This window comes from Arctopsyche grandis, chromosome 1, assembly GCF_051622035.1.
Source record: "Arctopsyche grandis isolate Sample6627 chromosome 1, ASM5162203v2, whole genome shotgun sequence".
Classification (NCBI taxonomy): Eukaryota; Metazoa; Arthropoda; class Insecta; order Trichoptera; family Hydropsychidae; genus Arctopsyche; species Arctopsyche grandis.
This window is the reverse complement of record NC_135355.1, coordinates 17,884,404-17,907,211: the sequence shown is the minus strand read 5'-3', so window position 1 is coordinate 17,907,211 and position 22,808 is coordinate 17,884,404. Positions and strand designations below refer to the sequence as shown.

The 22,808-nt window shown below is 37.6% G+C and overlaps 1 protein-coding gene across 2 annotated transcripts in view; it reads right to left on the bottom strand.

The window, feature by feature from the left end:
- The window catches only part of pnut (septin 7-like protein pnut), a 57,127-nt gene that overhangs the window by 7,409 nt on the left and 26,910 nt on the right, over positions 1–22,808 (bottom strand). For both annotated transcript variants that reach the window (XM_077431075.1, XM_077431067.1), the window contains exon 2: positions 2,004–2,282. In XM_077431075.1, coding sequence (XP_077287201.1) covers positions 2,004–2,282 — 279 coding nt within the window. The remainder of the gene's footprint in view (positions 1–2,003; positions 2,283–22,808) is intronic.

The window sequence follows — 22,808 nt, the reverse complement described above, 5'->3', positions numbered from 1 at the left end:
CAAAAAGTCCATCAACCTGAAATACGACTATCGGCGTTGGTTTTTTGAGTAATAAATAAACAATAATACTACCCGCTAAGCCTTTCCAGATAGCATTGAAAAAATGCATTGAACATGGGTCGTGTAATGCGTGTCAATTTTTATAAAGATTGGTTTACACTGGAAATTTTGAATTTATAACCAGAATTTCCCAATGGAAACCTAATTGCTCAGTATTTTAGAATGTGACTTAGCATTTAGATTGTGAGCATTACATTTTAACAACAATGAAGATATAACTAGTTTTTTTATTTTAGTATTTTCAGAGTATTTTAGATTTGTGAGTATTAAATAACAACAACGAAGAAGATGGAACTGTTTTTGCAAAAATACATTCATCAATAGACTTCTTTGGTTTATTTTATATTGTTGCAAGATATATTAGAGTCTAAACACACCTTTACAAAACTCGAAATCCTCGGCGATAGTTATCTAGGGTGGGGATCTAGGGTTTTTATACCTGTTTTCTATTGGATTTCTAAATAATTCTAGTTGGAAATGTTGGCGAAATTTTCAGCGTGGCAGGCTTTCAACAGAAACTCAAAGGGTTAAGTACTAACTAATGAAATAACCTATAAACACAAGACAATGTACTTGGATTTAAACTATATATATATATATATCATATATATAAAGACGGTAATCTGTGTGTGTGTGTGTGTGTGGGTGTGTGTATGTGTCCTAACGCTCGCCGAACATAATGTACGGGGAACAATTTTTTTTTTTTCATATTTTTCATTTTTTTCATATTTTTAATTTTTTTAATTTTTTCAGATTTTTCATTTTTTTCATTTTTTCATTTTTTTCATTTATTCAGTTTTTTCATTTTTTTCAGTTTTTCAGTTTTTTTAATTTCTTTCAGTTTTTTCATTTTTTTCAGTTTCCCAGTTTTTTCAGGCCCCGGGGTGCCGAAGGCATCGGGGGCGCTGGGGGCGAAGCCCCCGGGTTGCCGAAGGGATTGGGGGCGCTGGGGGCGCCGGAGGCGTTGGCGGCGCTGGGGGCGAAGCCCCCGGGGTGCCGGAGGCATCGTGGGCGCTGGGGGCGAAGCCCCCGGGATGCCGAAAGCATTGTGGGCGCTGGGGGCGAAGCCCCCGGGGTGCCGAAAGCATTGTGGGCGCTGGGGGCGAAGCCCCCGGGGTGCCGAAAGCATTGTGGGCGCTGGGGGCGCCGGAGGCATCGGCGGCGCTGGGGCCGAAGGCCCCGGAGCGACGGAAGCGCCGGGGGCGAAGGCCCCGGGGTGCCGGAGGCGTCGGCGATGCACAAAATGTAATTCGTAATTCGTAATCACTTCGTAATTTGTCATTCGTAATTCGTGCATCAATTTCTTTCCGAAACCAGTCGATTCAATATCTTTAACTTTATTTTTATTCGAGTTTCAATTGCTTTTCGAAACCACCCGTTGAAATCAACGGGTCAAACACTAGTATATATATAAATACGGTAATCTGTGTGTGTGTGTCCTAACGCTAGCCGAACATAATGAATGAATCGATATAAAGCCTAAACTTTGTATAAATTCATTCGTCGAACCGGTGAACTCTCGAGCACAAATATCCTCTTATAGGTATATCTGAGTTTGGTGAGCTAACCCATTACGCCATTCCAATTTATCTAACATATGACCAATCGACCAATTCTAATGCAATGTGAACAAAAACCTTGTTTGCTACGACAGACACATTGCTAGATTTGTTTGTCGACAAATCTCTAAATGAATTCTCACCGAAGACGAACAGGTTTAATGGCTCCAACTTTTCTTAATATTTAAAGAGAAAACGAAAGCAGAAGAGAATCTTCAAAAAAGTACATAGATATCGAACATTCCAGTTCCACGTGAGACATCATCTCTTTTTATGGTTTTCCCATAAGGCTACCGTAACTTTGAACGTGGAGAAATGTTTGGATCGACCCGAGACCCGAGATAAGTGTTAGAGATGAGGGTGAGGGTGAGGGTGAGGGTGTACCTTGAGATTTTCGGTGTTGCGCAGCGCCACCTCGACCTTGATGGGTGGGGGTGCGGTGGGCGCAGGGGGCGGCGGCGGCAGTCCATTCTCGTGGGCCTCCAGGGTGGCGGCGCGGCGGGGCTGCTGAGAGGCGAGGGGTGTGGGGGCGGCGGGGGAGGCGGGGGGCGCAGCGGGGGCGACGGGCGGAGGCGCACTCGGGGGCGCGGGGGGCGGCGCGACTGGCGCCGGCACGTTGTTCGCCGGCTCCGCCTTGAAGAACAGCTCGCGCTTCGTCTGCAACTGCAACATATCACACACAAATTAACGATCAATCAATTACCACCACACTATTAATTGCCGACCCAGTCAAACTTGGTTACACCGAAACCTGAATAGTTAGTTACACAGTACGTATTTTTAGTAGTAAAAGCTTTTATTTCGTTTTTGATCATTAATTATATAATTACTACTAGCGAAGACTTCTTGGGCACTGCTTGGGCTAATGCCGGGTCGACACCATACGAGTACACTCAGACCGGGTCCGCTTAGTTGGCCAGACGTTGCCACGTTATGAGTAACATCCGAGTAACCAACTTACCAGACTCGGTCTGGGTGTACTCATATCACGTCAACCCGGAATTAAATTCGTACATACTAGGGCTGTGAAGTCGTTACAAAAAATACAACTACGACATTTTCATATAGTCCGACTTTGACACCCTTACGAGTTGTTTAACCCTTTTAATGCTGACTAACGCCGATCGGCGTTTTGCCAACAAGTCCATGGGCCTGAAAAACGCCGATAGGCGTTGTATTTTAAGTACGTACAAAGTAAACAAGTATACTACCCACTAAGCCTTTCCAGGTAGCATTGAAAAAAAAATGCATTGAACACGGGTCGTGTAATCCGTGTCATTCATTTGTCAACCTTTATAACATGCTTTTCCTCCCGTATTCTGCACGCGCACATTAATACGGGAGGAAAAGCCTGTTCCTCTTGTTCCTGTTCTATCCTGCTCGCGCAAATTAAGTGAGTATGTACCGTTTACCATGCACCATTTTTTTTTTGATCTTTCGACCTAAGATCTTTCGATTTTCGATCTTTGCCTTCCGATATTTGCGTTTTCTGTCATTTAACATTCTATCTCGTCACGGAGACCGGTAGAATGCATATGCAACTGACAAGTTTCTCCTAAACACAATATCCTCTTATAGGTTTATCTGAGTTTCTCCTACATATGTATGTAGAATAAACTTGTCGGTTAAATACAATGATAAAATATCACCGTCGCGTTACAACCTTATACACAACGAAAGCATTTAAATTGCAATTACCGCTTGAGTTAGTACGTTTAGATAAAAAAAGAAAAATGTTGAGATAGAAAACCAATCCTTATAAACGTGGTGAAATAAAAAATTTGCCAAATAAATGAAAAATAGCACGGAAAAAAAATCCGTAAAAAAAATATATTTTTGACTTTTAAAATTCGCTAGACAATTAATTATTTAAGTATTTTAAAGCAATGAAATATCACAATCAATAGGAAAAACATCTGACTATTGATTCCAATACTCACTTTGAGCACAGCAATACTAGATTTTGAGTTAAAGACCACCAAAGCCAAAAAACTGTAAAAATCGCGCATATTTTTAAACGCTCATATCTCGTAAACGATCACCAACTAACAAAAATCATTAACATATTCGAATTCAGTGGGTCAAAGTTAGTAAAGATTGCTTAGTCTCCGCTCTGGTAACTCAACAAGGTGATTTTTTGTTGCTCAGTGTAATCAGTACTGCTAGTGAGCAGAGCAGAAATATCTAATTGCACTGGGGACGCCGTAATACACACATAATATTGTTTACTTGTGGAAAGCAAAATATTTTAGTGTCGTCGGAAATTAAATTGATAACAACGAACGACAAACAAACGGAACTAGGAATAGATGTGTAAGCTTAATGACCCGAACGAGAGGGATAACTCTTATCGGACACTGAGACTAGAGCGAAAAGTCTTGTTAGTCAATTAAGCTGTCAAGTGACATTAAACGTCACTCTCTTATCACTGACTAAAGTCGCTGTATTTAATTGGACAACAATGCCTTTTTCATGGCAATTGAACTTGACACAATCGAAATTGTACTACTAATCAACAGTTCGTAGTTGGAAAGCGAAGCAATAACAACACATTGCGTTGCAAACTTTAAGACCTTCGATATTTGTTCTACGATTATATTATATTTATAAAAGATTAGTCACTTATAGATATTTTTGTCACCGCAAATAAAATATTCATACAAAGCCAATAAAATTGAATGTAGTCGTATTTAGAGATAACAGCTTCAGTCCATTAAATTAGTGTAAAGTATTATAGATAGTTGTCGCAAGCGGAAGAACACTTAGTGTTAAAAAATGAAGCGGCTCGTTCAATTGCCGAAATTCACAACAGTCTTTTATACGGACGATTCTCAAATTAGACAAGTGTTTTATATAAAGTACAATGCAATGTGGTTCATCTGAGCCCACGCACTTGAAAGTAAAACCACCGATAAGGTAAAATATAAAGACGAATTACAAAAATAGTGTACTGTGTGAACATTCATATGTCAACAGATTTTTAAACGTGAACAAAATCTCGAGATGCGAATAGCATCAGAATAAATGTTTTCTTTAAACTGACAATTGAAACATTTTAGCTAAACAACGACGTTTAATTGGACCACGAATAATAAAAAATGTATGCATGTTCAGGTCTGTTACTGAAAGTTGGCACGTTATCGATTTTTAAATTTACGAAAGGGTACGGAAATATTTAATTTTTCACGAGGGAGCGCTACATAAAACTACGAGTAAAACGTTCTATATATAATTGAAAGATCAAGTTGGAAACAAGTTAGAAATTAAAAATTACTGAAAAAATTCATACACATCTATATTACATAATATGTACATATAAACCAGATTGATCGTCAGAAGTTGCTGAAATCAATAGATAAAACAGATACAGTACACCAGAGGCACACAACCTTTTGATATTCGCGGAACACATCGTTTACGACTCGTAGAGTTTGTCAGTTACGTACATACATATGTACTGTATCGGCAGTCGCTAGCTAGTCCCTACATACATGTGAAAAACGTTAACTAACATCAGTTTTCTCCCTCAAACGCGATCTCGCTCGCACGTGTTAGATCAAAGTGGTGCCTGCGGTACAAAAAGGGCCGCGCCTACCAGGTTTGCGATGCTCTGCAGTATACGAGGAGGAAAATCAAACATTGTATACATAAGTATGATATGTACGTATGTATGTATATATGAACATCATACTTGTATTAACATAAAAAGTAAATCAAATACAGATTAATTATCTAGGTACCTAACAAATGTTAAGCCCTTTAAAGCCATTGTACAAAATATGACACCATCAATTACAGATTAATTGTACTATCGAGAAATTCTCATACGTAATTGCAGCACGCGATTTCCCCTGAATTACTAACAATCAACAGCAATCTTTACCGTGGTCGACCGAAGTACATATTTACATATACATACATACTACATTGAAATGTTCGTGCGGACACTATGGGTCACCGGCAACCAAGGCGACGGCAATCATCCTGTCGATGATGATATATACGTGCGTCGATGGACCGACAAGTTTGGGCAATTATCGGCAAACGAAATGATATATAGCTAGTGGGAGGGGGGAGGGGAGAGACGTTATATAAATTGCGGTATAGTGTGGGCAGACTAGGGAGGATGCTGAATGGAAAAACAAGTCGAAAGAGATGAAACGACGCCCACGAAAGTGCAACGAGCTGATGCACATGTGTGCAAGGGAAATGAACAGTCGCAGGGCGGTGACCCAATGACACTGAGAGGAATTATACTAATGCCTAACCTCCATTTACTGTAGACCCACACGATATAATGCATGAGAAGTTCTATGGGAATAGGTCGTACTGAGAACCCACACGTAGTCTTGCGATACGAGATGATTGGTACACTTGGATCAATGGAGAAAAAAAAATGCACAAATAAAATAATGGTTAATAGCGAACAACTTATAATAATGTATTAATTTTGAAAACAACCAGGCAAAAAGTTTTGATGATGTATGGTAGCTGTAAGCTCCGTGACAAGCTTGATCCAAGTTTATCTCATAAGATTTACGGAGTGAGTTTGTTTAAACGTGTCACAAAAATTGAGCTAGATGCACCTATTTCCGGAAATATGGCTTATAGCGGTACAGCTGCCACAGCAGAAAGAGATGACACGTTGAGCGCTGCTTGACAACTGTTTTAATATCAAAGAAAAAATGAGAGGAAACGAATTGTTACATTTTTTTTAAATGCAACTATGGGAAAAATACATGAAGTTGGAGCAATACAATTACGAACAAAAAAAGAATTTGAGTAACGTTGTTAATTAAATGTTGTAAAAATTCCCGTTATTGTAATTTAGATATAAAGAAAACAAATAAAGAATAGCGAAGAAAGTGTGGGTACTAGAATAAGTGTCAAAGAAGTTAATTAGACTCAAAGTGAATACATACTAAATTGAATTAAAAATATATAGACACATATTTGACCATATTATATGTAAATGCTGAATAAATTATGTACTTATTCTACAGCTGTAATCTATAGATAGCGTTCTGTTTTACAGATTCAAGTTTCGTGTTTATATAAAACTTTCAGTTAAGGATAAAGTGATATACCATTTAAAAACACCTGGGCTTAAAACCTTTCACGGTCGTAATAATACCCAAACAAAAGAGTATACAGTAAGTAAATTACACTTTATTTCATGAATTTATAAAAATATTACATATGCGTATTACATAAGCTCGCGTAACGCTAAAACATTTAAACTGGCCATATATAGCAATATACGAACACTGAAATGAAAATGGAAAAATAATTGATCGAATTCGCGATATAATCAAAGTGGAGCGACCGTTTAACTACCTAGTAACAATTCCGAATCGAAAATAAAAAAAATGTATAACGACCATTATTACGAGGAGATTTAGATTTAGTACGCCATTTAAGTGTGGACAACCAAAACGGCTTTTTATCAAATGAAGAGCAGGTCATTTGGTTAAATTTGGATATAGTAGATATTCAAATGAAACAAAAAAAGGAACTGTTTTGAACTTCCATAGGAGCAAAGCCCCTCATCAACATTCCTTCCTTTCCTATTTAATGCTAAAGAGAGATGGTTTTAGCAGAGAGGGATTTCAGCATATTTTAAATACGGTTCGGAGACGACCAGATCGAAAAAAGCGAACCAACCACTCTAAAATGTTACTGAGCAAAGATACTTAGTATGACGGATTCTCCTCTTGGATGGGCTACCAAGAATAGAAGCACTCGGTGATTTTTTTTAATTTCATATAACATGAACATTCGCCTTTACAGATCGTTCCAAAGCGACGATTGTACTTATAATACAATGAATATACATAAGCATTTTATACATTGCGAATTCATAAAAAAAAATCAACAGTGACATCTATGGGGGAAATTTTTGCAACATTTTATAATCAAATTGGTGAACCTCAAGACACTAGTACGAACCTCAAGATAGGAAAGGAGAAAAAATTTTACGGGAACCATTTCAATGAAAATCAGAAAAATTGGCAAACTCTGATAAGAAACAATCGACCTGTAGTCACAAACCAAGGTCTGGCCAGCAGCGGGACTCGAACCCGTGACCATTTTGCTCGAAAGCATATTATGTATGCTAACTAGTGCACGCCGCTGGTTTAATTATATCTATAGTGCCATTACAGCTTTACCCAAGGCACCCATAGCCAAATTTGTACATATATACATAATATGTGGGTCTACTTCATTCCACCGACTTGAAATTTCTATTAAATAGTGAAATACTTATTTTAAGAGATAAACTAATAACGTAAAAAATATATTTTAAAGATGTATCAAGTAGACGAAAGGTTGATAAAACGAGCCTCGAGATATTTCAAGTTGGTAGAACGCAAATGTAAATGTAAATTTATATAGCATTATAAATTTTAAATTATATTATAATCAAATAATGATGACAAATTGAGGATAGTTGGTCAACTGTTTCAACAATGAAATCAGATAAATTGGCAAACTCTGAAATGAAAATGTTCGACTTGGGAGTCACAAATATCCAAGGTGTGGCCAGCAACACCGCTGGGCGAGGGCTAGAACCATTGATCCCTGAGTTGTTAGCATTATACGTTAACCACCGAGCTATGTTGCTGGTTGCTATATGAGCTCCGGGGAGGATGAAATGGGGAGTATTCCACAACAGAAAAGAGAATAACAAAAACGGAGCAAGTTTTTACATATAAATTCGCATTCAAATTAGAAGTTCAAGGCACGCACTACGAAAACACAAGATAACAGGTAACGTTCGTCGATGCGCGCCTTGTGTCTCCGTGTACGTCTTGTGTCTTAATTTGTGCGCAGTTTAACTGAAAAATTGATATGTAAAGGTCTACGAAATACAAAAACCCTTTTTAAATACCCGGAATACAAAAACCGTTGTCGATGGAGTTTTAAATATTGAATGCATCCGACACACGCCGTATTAAATTTTGATATGGCATGCACGTGTCTGTTGCACACGTGTCAGTTACATATTCCATCAATGAAAACTAACAAGTGAGAACGAAAACAAATTTCAAAGAGCGCAATGCCGCTTCGTTTACGCATGCTGCGTGTAAACAATTTTTTATGACGACATATGCATACGTGAAGATAGGTCGAAGCGAACCCCGATAAAGGATATTTATATATAAATTTTAAACGCATTGTGTTCGGGAAGCCATTGTTCCCGGTTGACCCACCCACGAAAGGTGCGCCACGTTTGGGACAAACGTGAATCAGCTGTAATAATAATTGCTGAATTCAATATATGTATATACTGGTATATTCAATATATGTACATCTATGTATTTACATAAGTAACATGTTCATTTGTTCATATGTTATTGAATAAACATTTGATTAAAAATGGACGATGAATATGTTGAGATTTAATCTAGCTAAAAAACGAATCCTTCGTTTGATCGAGAGATCTACATATACATAAGAAAAGAGTGTACTGTAATTACGCTCTATGTAAATATGTATGTATATACAAAATGTCACATTACAATAAAGTAAAAGCTTTATTATATACCAAACATTGTAAAGCAAAGTTTCTATTCCATGGATGACGAGTTGGATCATTACTCATTTTGATCAATTTCAAAAGATATACAATGTTATAAGACGTGACGAGAAATAGCACCTGTAGGACAAAACGACTATGCAAATCGAGTGAGAACATTGTGATTACATTTGAAAAGTGAATGTTTGTCACTATTTTATTTTCGATGTACTTCTACATATACATATGTATGTAAGTATATACATATGTATGCATATGAATTTAGGAGAGTAGTAAGCTTTTCGACGAAAATGCATTATGTGTTTTTAATGATCAAGAGAGGAAATGCAACAGACTGTTTAGTGATGGTAGAAAAATGATGCACTCGACCACACCTAGAAGTCATTCCGCCGTGTCAATTTGTATGCAATGTGTCCCAAAAGTCACGCACTACGAAATACTGACAGTAGCACAATCGTCACTAATTGAAGGTTGGAGTGCATAATTAACAACTAAATATCGTGAATACATGGGGCATAAAACAATACAAACTTCAAGAGCACTCTTTGTAAGATGGCAAAAACAAGGGAGGAACGGAACAAAGGGTTGAATTACATGGTTAAGAAACCAAACACGATTTACGGGAACCCTTAATAGCAGTATGTAATTAAAGGGGAGAAGGACTAGTAAAGTTATTGCATAAATCAGTATTGGAAAACTAATATATATATATAATATTATACAAGGTCTAAAAAACTAAAAAGCTTAACATAAAAATTTTAATGCATACTAGGGTTTCTGATTCTTCGGATTTTTTCAATTCCTGGTACACGAGACGGAGCTCAGGATCGAAGTAGCATATGATGTAAAAATTGTTTTTCAATTTTATTTACTTTTTATTAATATAAAATGTATTTATTTTAATAAAATAAACAATATATTTATTAACTGGGAAAAATGTAATAATAAAAATAAATTTATTTGAAATAGCTTCTTAAGAATACTTTCTAGATTTAGTACAAATATTTCCAGCAATGGAAAAAAAACTTTCAATTTCGGTTGAAGTATTTTTACAATGCTCTTCTTAGGTTTATTATGGTTAAAAGGGACGAATTTTTTTTTTCAATTATCTGATCTTTTTTAAAGTCAATGTTATTTTTTTTAGGTTACAAATATATTTTGTCTTATTTAATTCTTCATTCATCGTCGAACACACCATTGTCTGATCTACATCCATATCTAAAAGAGTTTCTTCCATTTGGGAATCGTCAATACAAGAAGAATACACTCGATTCATAATTTTATTTAGTTTTATTTTTATTTTTCAATTAATCATGCACACTCGCCTAACAGATTGCTCCAAAGCGGCGAGTGTGCTAAACAGATCAAGACTCGAGAAATTATATATTACATATATTATTAAATACATAATTATAACATACATACATATCGAAACAACACCTGACATCTATGGTCAGACATTACAAACATCGTAAACAATACGAATAATAACATTTATTATGTAATAATTAGAAATTTACATTAAAATTACAAACTTAAGGGGGAATAGTTGCGGTCGAAATTGGAAAGTCGGCGATTTTAACAGTAAATCCTCTTCAAAAGAAAACCAACGCTCGGGGCGCAAACCAAAAACGAGTCTTCTCTTTTGATCGAAACTTATTCGTTGGTAAAACTTACCGGAGAAAACTGGAGCGCGAGAAAGTTTTCAAATTCGGAAACAGCTTGCGTCTGCACAGAACAGATTTCAATATGAAACTATAATTTTCAGACTCCATTACACGAGAAAAATATTAAACAGAGATGCTTCTAAGAATTAAAATTATATGTTAAAAGCAGTTAACATATAATGCAATGCCTTTCTCAAACTCATTAGCGACAAAATCTGTCATTATGTAGTTCGAGCTCCAAAGTGTAAATCAATCATAAAGCATTTTCAAGAGATTACGCGAGGACATCGTGCACACGTTTGTTCACCGATTAAAAACAAATTTCTGATAGTAAACTTACGCCATTAGACAAAATTGCTTACATTGTCTTAGTAAATAAACTAGTGCACATCACGTACTGCCAAAGTCCGTATTATAAAGACTCGATTATACACATTCTTCCGATTGCGTCAACATGAAAGACTAGACACTCATGTACATATATGTATATTATATTTACCGTACTCACACATCCAATATCGACGTTATTTAATTAGTGTTGCAATCCGTATATCAACCAAGAATACAATATATGTATGTATGTATTTAGGTGCGATGGTACGATAGCAATCGTCAGATTTTATTTTCCCTATTATCTTTACAAACTTCAAGATGGGTCCGTTCGTAATGAGATACATATGTAATAGTTAAGAAATTTATAGAACTTCTATCAACTTAAAAGAAATTAAAAATATTGTATATTATTGTTTCACCTCTCACCAAAGCAAATGGAACCTAGACTATAGTTTTTTCGAAAATACAATCTACAATGACAGAACGATTAAAGGTCCGGTCCGTTTATGTTATCCAGTAATTCACGTAACAGCTCAGCACAACACTGCGCGGAAAAGACTACTTCTATTTATACTATACAGCACCATCCGTTTTTGTTTGTTGTTTTTTGTTGTTGTTTTTTTTTTCAATTATGATCCAAACTTTCAATTAGTTCAAACTGTAAATAAATACATGAGGTAAAAACATTAAAAAAAAATTATTACAACTTGTATATTATCACATTATTTACCTGACATTTATTTTTAATTATTTATGATTCAATTTAGTTTGACGTTTTTAAGCAATGTAATCACATAACGGTTATCAACATTTTTTTTCATTGAGCAGAAAATACCGGTAGTGGGAAAAGGTTACCGAACAATTTTATTTACCGGTAAAATTTCAATTTTGCAATCCCTAGTCCTAGCTGTTTCACCCATTGCTCGAGCTACTCACTGCCTCAACATGATAATTTATTCTTTAAATGTTTGGTCACAGTGTACACTGGCAAAAAATCTTTAAAAATAAAATAAAATATGTATAATGTGCTGTTGCTGACTTGATCTGTACTGGTAAAAACCAATCTTTAAGCGTTATTATTAAACATTTTAGAGCAACTAACAAAAAATAAATGAATTAATTATTAAATAAATTAATTATGGATAAAGCATTATTTTGATAAATATTTTTTATCATTTGAAGAAGACTATTTACGTTTTAATTAATATTTATATATCTTTTATTATGTATGTATGTAGTAGTAGCAAAGTTTATTCTACGTACTTATTTATCACATATAGGAGAGCATCTCAACCTGGTGGACGCGGCCCTTTTAGTACCGTACGCACCACTTTGATCTAACACGTGCGAGCGAGATCGCGTGTGAGGGAGAAAACCGATGTTAGTTTGTCACCTACATACATATGTACATAAGTAGAAGTACATATGTATGTACGTAGCTGACAAAGTCTACGAGTCGTAAACAATTTGTTCCGCGGATATCAAGAGGTTGCGTGGCTTTAATATATAGAATATCAAAAATGATGAACTTTTCAATTTTCAGAAAACTAGTATTCAAATGCAAAATTTTAAACAAGTATGTATACACTATTTTTCGTTATTGAGCATATTGTTTTATAAAACAATCTGCACCATATTGCAGCAGAGAAGTATTTATCTTGAAAGAAACAATCATTATACGTGAGTCAGAGACCAATCGGCGACCAGATATGTATCTTCGTCTTCTGAGACCGTTGGTCGTCGGTCAGAACAATCTCAAGCCGTTGGTCCAGTCTGGTACTGGTATATGACTCATGCATACATCGAAGGTGAAAGATAAAAGCGCCGGTACATCTGCTTCCGACCGGCCAAGTTCAAACACAAGGCCATCAGAGTGCGGACAAATCAACATTGCGAATTGAAAAAGCTCAATAAACCTTTCGATACAAAATATGTATTCAAATCGATAGCGTTTGATGTTCTGAACTTACATACCAACATGTCGTTTATCGAAATCGATACGATTAGATAACATCAAATTGACAATGACTTATCACCGTCGGTGCTTTTACCGAAACATTAACTGCGAAAGTTTGTAGTTAAGAATAGGTTACAATTTAAAAATTTATTTCAAGGTGCTTTAAATTTGATAAAAACTGTAAAGTTAATATAAACAGTGGAAGACAAAGGGTTCGCGGGAGAATTTCCTAAGGGCCAGACTCTTTGCTTACAGGCGTTGAACTTGAACCGGCTCTTGAAAACCAGAGATGGCAGGGCAAAAAAAAAATGAAATCCAACTGGCGCCAAATGCCACCATATCTCAATTGAAGTGTTTATTTTTCAACGTCTGCTCAAACAGTGAGTGTGCAGCAGGATGAGAGAAATATTCAAAATACCAAACTCAGTTAGCTCCTGCGTACATCGCTGTTGATAATCTTGGATATATTTTAACACAAGACGGTTCACTCGTGTGCCTTTTGAATATGACAATAGCAAAAAAAGAGTCAAGTTTACCATAAAGAGAAGCAGTTACCCTTGAGGCTGCAAAAAATTCCGAGATTTATGCAACCTCACAAAAAGACAATATGATATACGATATACATTGTGAAACTAAACAAAAAAAAAGAATAATGCAGGTAAATAACTTGAGCAAATGGTGTAGTACCTGACGTATCCGTAATTAATTTAATATATTAAAATATAGATACATCCGAAAAATTTTTGTAGCGACTGCGAAGTTGCCACTCATATTTTTCGGATGCATCTATATTTTAATATATTAAAATAATTACGGATATAGTATAATATAAAAAAATAATAGTTTCGAGATTTCAGTGCCTCACCCAGAGTAAATTTTGTATAAAAAAAATTAACAAATGCCTTTGAATTATTAACGCACGTTTCTTACCACGAAATAAATCTTCGGCATAACGAGCATAGCACGTTTCTTCCAAATTTGGCGTCAGAGGATGAAAAAATCGTTCCAAATTCGGACCAAAGGAGAAGTTCAATTCACTGGTCGAACATGATCATTTAACTGGAAATATATTTTCCAAAATATTTTCAAACAGAAATACAGTGTACATACTCTCGATTATCCACGCTAATGCTGGAGATTATGGGATCGGATAATCCGAACTATCAATTTTTAATATCGTTTATTATTTTATTTTTTATTTTATTGTCACAAATCAATACACACTCGCCATTACAGATTTGCTCCAAATGCGACGGGTGTACGTTAAAATACATAAACAATCAGAAATCAGAAATACAGTAATACATACATATACAATCAGAATATATAGAATATAACAATTAATCAGAAATAATAATCATAGTGACATCTATGGATTTCAGATTACTGTGTATAATTAATACAAATTATACACAGGCAGATTTTTGTGACAACAGGATTAGATTTAATACCAATTTTCAGGAACCGTTTCAGCAATGATCAGATAAAATTGGCAAACTCTGATAGAGAAACGATCGATTTGGAGTCACAAAACCCCCAAATCTAACCAGCAGTGGCGAGGACACGAACCTATGACCTCAGTGATGCTAAATATATACGCTATCACTAAGCCAAACTGCTGGCTTATATTGCTTGAGTGTTGTTTGTGAATGAGTGATTGAGTAACAATGGAAACGATATCTGCATCACTCTGCATTGATATTCCAGATCATTTGAATCACGATCAAACCGCTCGATCCAACATTTTCAAATTTTCCATTGTGGATATTCCACATTCACAATATATCACCTGCCTCCATCTCTTAACAATCCGATAAATCTATTTCCAAGTTAGGAAGAATCTTTCTCAATGATAAAATTAGTGTTATTGGTTTTACTTTCGACCAAGATTTTACTATTCCGTATGCTCATTTTTTTCCAGAAATTAATCAAGTTATTATATTCCTAAGCAAAAGTTTTGAGAAGATCGGCACAGTAAAGAATTTTCATTGGTGATACGACACTTTGGTTCATAGTTTGAATTAGACTTGTAACATTAAGCGGTAAAAAATTAGATATCATAAGACCAAAAATCAAATTTTTTTGCGAGTTTGTTAGAGATTATAATTGAATGCAAAAAGTAATTAAACGAATAATTGAAAAACTCCCACTTATCAACCATTGCTCCAAATCTACTCATTAATACGTATTCTGTCAAATATAATCTAATCTATAATTTGGAAAGAGACTTTGTATGTAAATATCCTTGGTCGTCGTCGTCGTCGTCGTCGTCATCGTCCGTAGATCGGTGACGTCATCGAACACGTGATTCGATTTTTTTTTTTTCGATCCATGGGCGCCGATTTTTTTTTTCATTTCAATGGATTCACCCCCGCGGGGGCGCAAGGCGAGTAGTTTCATGGGGCCCCGCCAGGGGCGCCACAAGGGGCGCAGCCCCGTGGGGCCCCGAAGGGGGCCCGGGGGGCGCAGCCTCATGGGGCGCAGCCTCATGGGGCGCAGCCCCATGGGGCTCAAAAGGGGGCGCAGCTTTATGGGGCACAGCCTTATCGGCCGCAGCCTTATGGGGCGCAACCTTATGGGGCGCAGTCTTATGGGGCGCAGCCTTATGGGGCGCTGTCTTATGGGGCGCAGCCTTAGGGGCGCAGTCTTATGGGGCGCCGCCTTATGGGGCACCGCCTTATGGAGCGCCGCCTTAGGGGCGCAGCCTTATGGGGCGCCGCCTTATGGGGCGCCGCCTTATGGGGCGCCGCCTTATGGAGCTAAGCCACATGGGGCCCCGAAGGGGGCGCAGGGGGGCGGAGCCTCATGGGGCCCCGAAGGGGGCGCAGCCTCATGGGGCGTAGCCTTATGGTGTCTTATGGGGCACAGTCTTATGGAGCTTAGCCGCATGCGGCCCCGAAGGGGGCGCAGCCTCATGGGGCGCAGCCCCATGGGGCCCCAAAGGGGGCGCAGCCCCATGGGGCACCAAAGGGGGCGCAGCCTCATGGGGCCCCGAAGGGGGTGCAGCCTCATTGGGCCCCAAAGGGGGCGCAGCCCCATGGGGCCCCGAAGGGGGCGCAGGGGGGCGCAGCCTCATGGGGCGCCGCCTTATGGGGCGCTGCCTTATAGGGCGCTGTCTTATGGGGCGCAGCCTTATGGGGCGCCGCCATATGGGGCGCTGCCTTATGGGGCGCCGCCTTATGGAGCTTAGCCGCATGGGGCCCCGAAGGGGGCGCAGCCTCCTGGGGCGCAGCCCCATGGGGCCCCGAAGGGGGCGCAGCCTCATGGGGCGCAGCCTTATGAGGCGAAGCCCTAAACGGCAACTGATCATGGGGGCGAAGCCCTTGACGGCATTTAATCATGGGGGCGCGGAGGGGCGAAGCCCTAATAGGCATTAACTAAGGGGGGCGAAGCCCTAGGCGGCATTTAATCATGAGAGTGCGGAGGGGCGAAGCCCCAAAAGGCATTAGTTAAGGGGGGCGAAGCCCTAAACGGCATTTAATAATGGGGGCGCGGAGGGGCGAAGCCCTAAAAGGCATTAACTAAGGGGGGCGAAGCCCTAAACGGCATTTAATAATGGGGGCGCGGAGGGGCGAAGCCCTAAAAGGCAACTGATAATGGGGGCGAAGCCCTAGACGGCATTTAATCATGAGGGTGCGGAGGGGCGAAGCCCCAAAAGGCATTAGTTAAGGGCGGCGAAGCCCTAAACGGCAGTTAATCATGGGGGCGCGGAGGGGCGAAGCCCTAAAAGGCATTAACTAAGGGGGGCAAAGCCCTAGACGGCAGTTAATCATGGGGGCGCGGAGGGGCGAAGCCCTAAAAGGCAACTGATCATGGGGGCGAAGCCCTAGACGGCAATTAACCATGGGGACGTGGAGGGGCGAAGCCCTAAAAGGCAACTGATCATGGGGGCGAAGCCCTAGACGGCATTTAACCATGGGGACGTGGAGGGGCGAAGCCCTTATCGGCAACTGATCGTGGGGGCGAAGCCCTAGACGGCATTTAATCATGAGGGTGCGGAGGGGCGAAGCCCCAAAAGGCATTAGTTAAGGGGGGCGAAGCCCTAAACGGCAGTTAATCATGGGGGCGCGGAGGGGCGAAGCCCTAAAAGGCATTAGCTAAGGGGGGCGAAGCCCTAAACGGCAATTAATCTTGGGGGCGCGGGGGGCGAAGCCCTAAAAGGCATTAACTAGGGGGGGCGAAGCCCTAGACGGCATTTAATCATGGGGGTGCGGAGGGGCGAAGCCCTAAAAGGCATTAACTAAGGGGGGCGAAGCCCTAAACGGCAATTAATCTTGGGGGCGCGGGGGGCGAAGCCCTAAAAGGCATTAACTAAGGGGGGCGAAGCCCTAAACGGCAATTAATCTTGGGGGCGCGGGGGGCGAAGCCCTAAAAGGCATTAACTAAGGGGGGCGAAGCCCTAGACGGCTTTGAATCATGGGGGCGCGGAGGGGCGAAGCCCTAAAAGGCAACTGATCATGGGGGCGAAGCCCTAAACGGCAATTGCTCATGGGGCGTGGAGGGGCGAAGCCCTAGAAGGCAAAGGCTCAGGGGGGTGCCGAGGGCGAAGCCCTAGAAGGCAAAAAAAAATTGATTTTTTTTTTGATTTTTTTAAATTTTTTTTTTAAATTTTAAAATTTTTTTTTTTTAATTAAATTAGCTTAGTCATGTTTAAGCGGTTTATATTATAAACACTGAGCGAAGCCGGGTAATACAGCTAGTTAAATATAAAAGAAACTACGTACATAAAGTAAAAAAAAATGAATTAATTTCAAGCACGGAAAATCCGCACCCGGATAATCGAAATAGCACTGTGAGTAGTTAAATTTCAAAGATTAAAAGTCTACAGATTTATATTAGTACAGCACAGACCGGCATCTGTACCATGTACCAAAGGATATTTTTCGAACTGCTGGTGTTGAGAATCGGCGGCCCTTACGGCATAACTTCTCGAGTTGATGAAGACTCGAAATATGAACTCGAAAATTGATAAGGATGAAAAAATAAAATACTTGTGAAATATGGAAAACGACCAAAAATGTTAAAAATCTTAAATGCGATCAGAAATTCAGCAGCAATCGTCAGAGAGGCAAATATTGATATTATTTGTTGAAAGAATTTATCGAAGCACACTTGTGTGAACAAATCATTATCAAACTTGAACGAATACCTGTATTGTAAAAATTCAAATCCATGCACATACATTCATTTACTAATGTAATAGATCAAATTACCACTTTTTCCGCACATGTGAAACAGTATACGAGAAACCTTAACCGTTAACCGCATTTCAAAGATTGTCCAATACAATTAATATTAAATTATCATATTGAAATAAAACTCAAACTCAAAAACAACATGTAATATTAAACTTACAATATGTCGAGAGTGTTTAACGTCTACGATTGACAAGTGTGAAATTGTAAAAGGAAACAGTCATCAGTTGCTTGAGATAACTATTATTGAACACGTAGATTCAAAACAGGAAAATAATAACAATTTGCGGCCACATAAATCAATTCAAGCACCACTAATTGTGTATATAAATGCGGGAATAAAACCGACCAGACAAGAAGTCGAACACGCGACAACTGGCCAAATCGATTCAAAGGCGATTTGCAACACTTGCGAATGCCATATACATATTTCGCAAAAGCAGTGAATTTGCAATGAAGAGTCAGTATGGTAATCGAAATCAATTTGATGCGCGTTCATAATTTCTGTGAAAATATTATGTTGGTACAAAAACCTAGTGGGAGTCTTGAGATATAAATTCGTCAAAACCAAGGCATTGAAAACTACCACAACGATTCGTATCAACGAACGCGCTAAAAATAAAGTATGATTTACACACACGGAATAGTTATAATTAAACTGACGAGCTGTACGTTAGGTATGTATTCTAGTTGACAACATTTCCGTAATCTAATAAATGAGCAACAATATAATGATAAAAAAAATATTATATATATATATATATATATATATATATATATATATATATATATATATATATATATATATATATATATATATATATATAGCTGATTTATCCGTCAACCAAACAACAGTGAACGAACGAACACGTCGATATTGTTGAAGGAAGATGTGTATAAATGACCCCGAGGGTTGTCTTCCCAGAAATGAAATAGCTCTGATGAACCTCTTGGGCTGTGATAAAATATTTAGGTTATTTTCTCTTGTCTCTTCAACTCCGTTATGTATAATGAACACTGTGCCCATCGAGAGCGAAATGCTTAATAAACAAACGAGATTACATAGTAATTAATTTAGTCCCAAGAGTGTTATAGGTTAAAAAGCAAAGATTGATAAATAAAATACGCGAGCGTACTCTACTATAATACTAGTATACTGTAAAAACATATTCTTAATCATTAATAAGTGAAATTAATCTAGAGAACAAAAATTGTAAAACCATATAAGAAACGTCATCATTTCAAATAAATAAACAAATTTGCAGTACAGCGGCAACAATTATTTTGTTATTTATTTTACAAAAACGTTTAACAGTGAATTTTTTTTTAAATTTCGATAAAAAAAAATCATTTTGATTGAATTAAGATACGTATTCCGTATGCTGCACAACATATGCGAAATGTGAACTTTTATATAAAAATATATTAGCGTATCCTATATTTTATGTTCATAACGGAAAAACGGTCAATTAAATATACCACGGTTTCCCAAACTATGTTCCGCGGAACACCAGTATTCCGCTGAACCTGAATAGGTGTTCCGCGACAATTAGGAAAGGTTTTATACACTACACACATTTAAAGATCTTCTACTTCATATTGGAAGGCGAGTGATGATACTGGCGGAAAACCATATTTTCTCACGCCGTGCGCATGCTACAGATGGGGTGGGGTATATTGTTTTTCCCAGACCGGCTGAAATTGTATTTTGCATAGGCAAGCATTGGGGCATAAAACAAATCCAAATTTAAAAAATGTTATGGATGAAGTCGCGAAAGTGATAAACAGTAAAATCAAGACCATTTAAATCCAGATTATTTAAAATTTTGTGCGATGAAATGGGTAGTAGACACAAAGCACTTTTATTACATACCGAAGTGAGATGGTTATCCAGAGGAAAAGCACTATTAAGACTTTATGAACTTCGAAGTGAGTTATTGGTCTTCTTGAAGGCACAAAAAAGTTTTAACAAATCCTTCATGGTTGCTAAAACTTGCATATCTGGCAGATATTTTTACCAAGTGCAACAAAGTTAACTTATCATTACAAGGAAAAAAAGTATTATAATTTTAATACAACAGATAAAAAATTGCATCATTTGATAAAAAAAATACAATTCTGCAACGAAGTCAAAGTGCAGGAATAGTCTCGACGCCACACCAGATATTTTTTTATGTTTATATTTTATTATAGTTTTATATTTAAAAATAATTACTAAATAAATAATATTTTTAATAACATTTTTTTAAATTTTTAGTAGGAATTACTCAAAAAAAAAATAAGCCAAGCGTTCCGTTAAAATTTCCGGATTTGCGAAGTGTTCCATTGCAGAAAAAGTTTGGGAAACCCTGAAATATACAATACGTACACATTTACCGTTGAAATCTTAACGATTTGAGACAAAATGTTCGGGAGACACTTAAATATAGACCGGAATTCCTCCCATTTTTGTTATGAATTTGAGTTCCCAAAAAAGGTCACTGTCCGCTCCAGCCACGAATCCAACACTTCACATAGCTTCTCAACAAACTTTCAAGAGAAAGAAAAACAACAAAATTGTAGAATCAAACCAACCAACAACGAGATGACGATCAAAGAAATCTCTATCTCTATCGGTACGCAAGTCACCAATTTCAATTCAATAAACATAGATTTTTGATAGGACACATAACATATGAATGTATGTATATACTATCTGGAATTGAAATTGGTAACTACATATATCCAAAGAGTGAACATTGACACATTTTGTAATAAACCGATCCAGTTTAACGGTACTCAAAAACCGGCCAATATCGACAATAACATGTAATCAATTCCCGTTTCGGATAATATTACGGCAATATCGTTACAAAAAGTGGTATATCGTGGGCGAGTCTCCAGACTCGCGGTGCATACGAAATGCATCAACAAAGTGCACCGAAGAATATCTTTGATGCGACTCTTCGATCGAATCGACTTGGACGGTAACACCCACTCGACAATGTTCAAATTTCATACCAACACTGTAATACATGTACATACAGTGCCCGACAGAATTAAGTGGACACTTTTTATGTGTACACAAGAACGCGGTTTTCTCAAAAAGTATTTAACATAGAGCTTTATAGTTTTCAAAAATTAAAAGGGTGTTATTTTATGATCCTAATTTAGACATTTCGTTTTTTTCGCTTTACAGCTGTTGACATTGCCGCATTCGTCACAATTCAAAAATTGGGTCGTGCGTTCATGCGGAACGAATGTGTTTGGGACCCTGTATTTCAGTTATTACTGATACGATTTCTTCAATTTTTTTTTGTGTTTTATCATTCTATCTTTTGAATTGGTAGGAGACAGTTGTTTCGTTAATATTGTTCCCGTGTAGTGTTGTAAAAATAAAATATCGAAAAAATCTGAAATTCATGTTTAAGTTCGAAAATTTGTGGTAGAGGATGATAAAATTGGTGTGAGTTGTTGTGATATCGCGAGTAAATATCGTATTTCACTGTTGAGAATTTACCGGGAAGAGGAAGAAAAAAATGAACAAATCGACGGGGTGATCGTCTGATTTTTAAGAAAGTAAAGCAAGAACCGACGAAAACTTGTCGGTAAATTAAAGAAGACCTGTCATTGAATATCTTGGAGAAGACAGAGTCGCGTAGGTTAAAAGAAGCTGGCTTAAAAAAATGTAGAATGCGGCGCAAACCTTTAACCAGCAAGGTGAACCAAGCGAAGAGATTAAAATTCGCCAAAAAATATATTGCAATGCCTTTATCGTTTTGGAAACGAATTGTGTGGAGTGACGAACGTAAATTTGAGCTGTTCGGCACAAAAAGTAAAAGAAAAGAATGGAAAAAATTCAGTGAAGCCCTCAAAAACAAGTGTGTTGAGAAAACGGTGAAATATGGTGGTGGCTCAATTATGATATGGGGCTGTTTTTCCTGGAAGGGCGTCGGAGTCCAGCCAAAATAAAAGGAATAATGGACTCCGATATATACATCGATATAAATTAAAAGACAATTTGGAAGAATCAGTCGAAAAAAATGGGTCTGGGGAGTACTTTCATCTTTCAACAGGACAACCACCTAAAACACAAATTGAAGAAAACAATAAAATTTTTCGAAGAAGATACAATTTAATTAATTGAGTGGCCTCCCCAATCACCAGATATTAATCCCATAGAAAATTAGTGGTCTATAATGGACCAAAAAATTTTAAAAATTAAAAAAAAATGTTTTTTTGATGAATTGTCCACTATTTGAAAAAATTTAGATGCTGACACACCAAAAATTAGTTGAAAGCACACCCAATAGTATGCAGGCTGTAATTAATTCCAAAGGATATCATACAAGCTTTAAAAAAAATATATATCTCAATTTCTCTCTGTCCACTTAATTTTGTCTGTACTGCTCATTTTTCCGTATTTTGCTCATTTTTTTTTTTTTAATAAACGGTATTGTTTTTTCAAAATATTTTTGTATAATTTTTTAAACCTAAGTATCATGAATATTACTGATT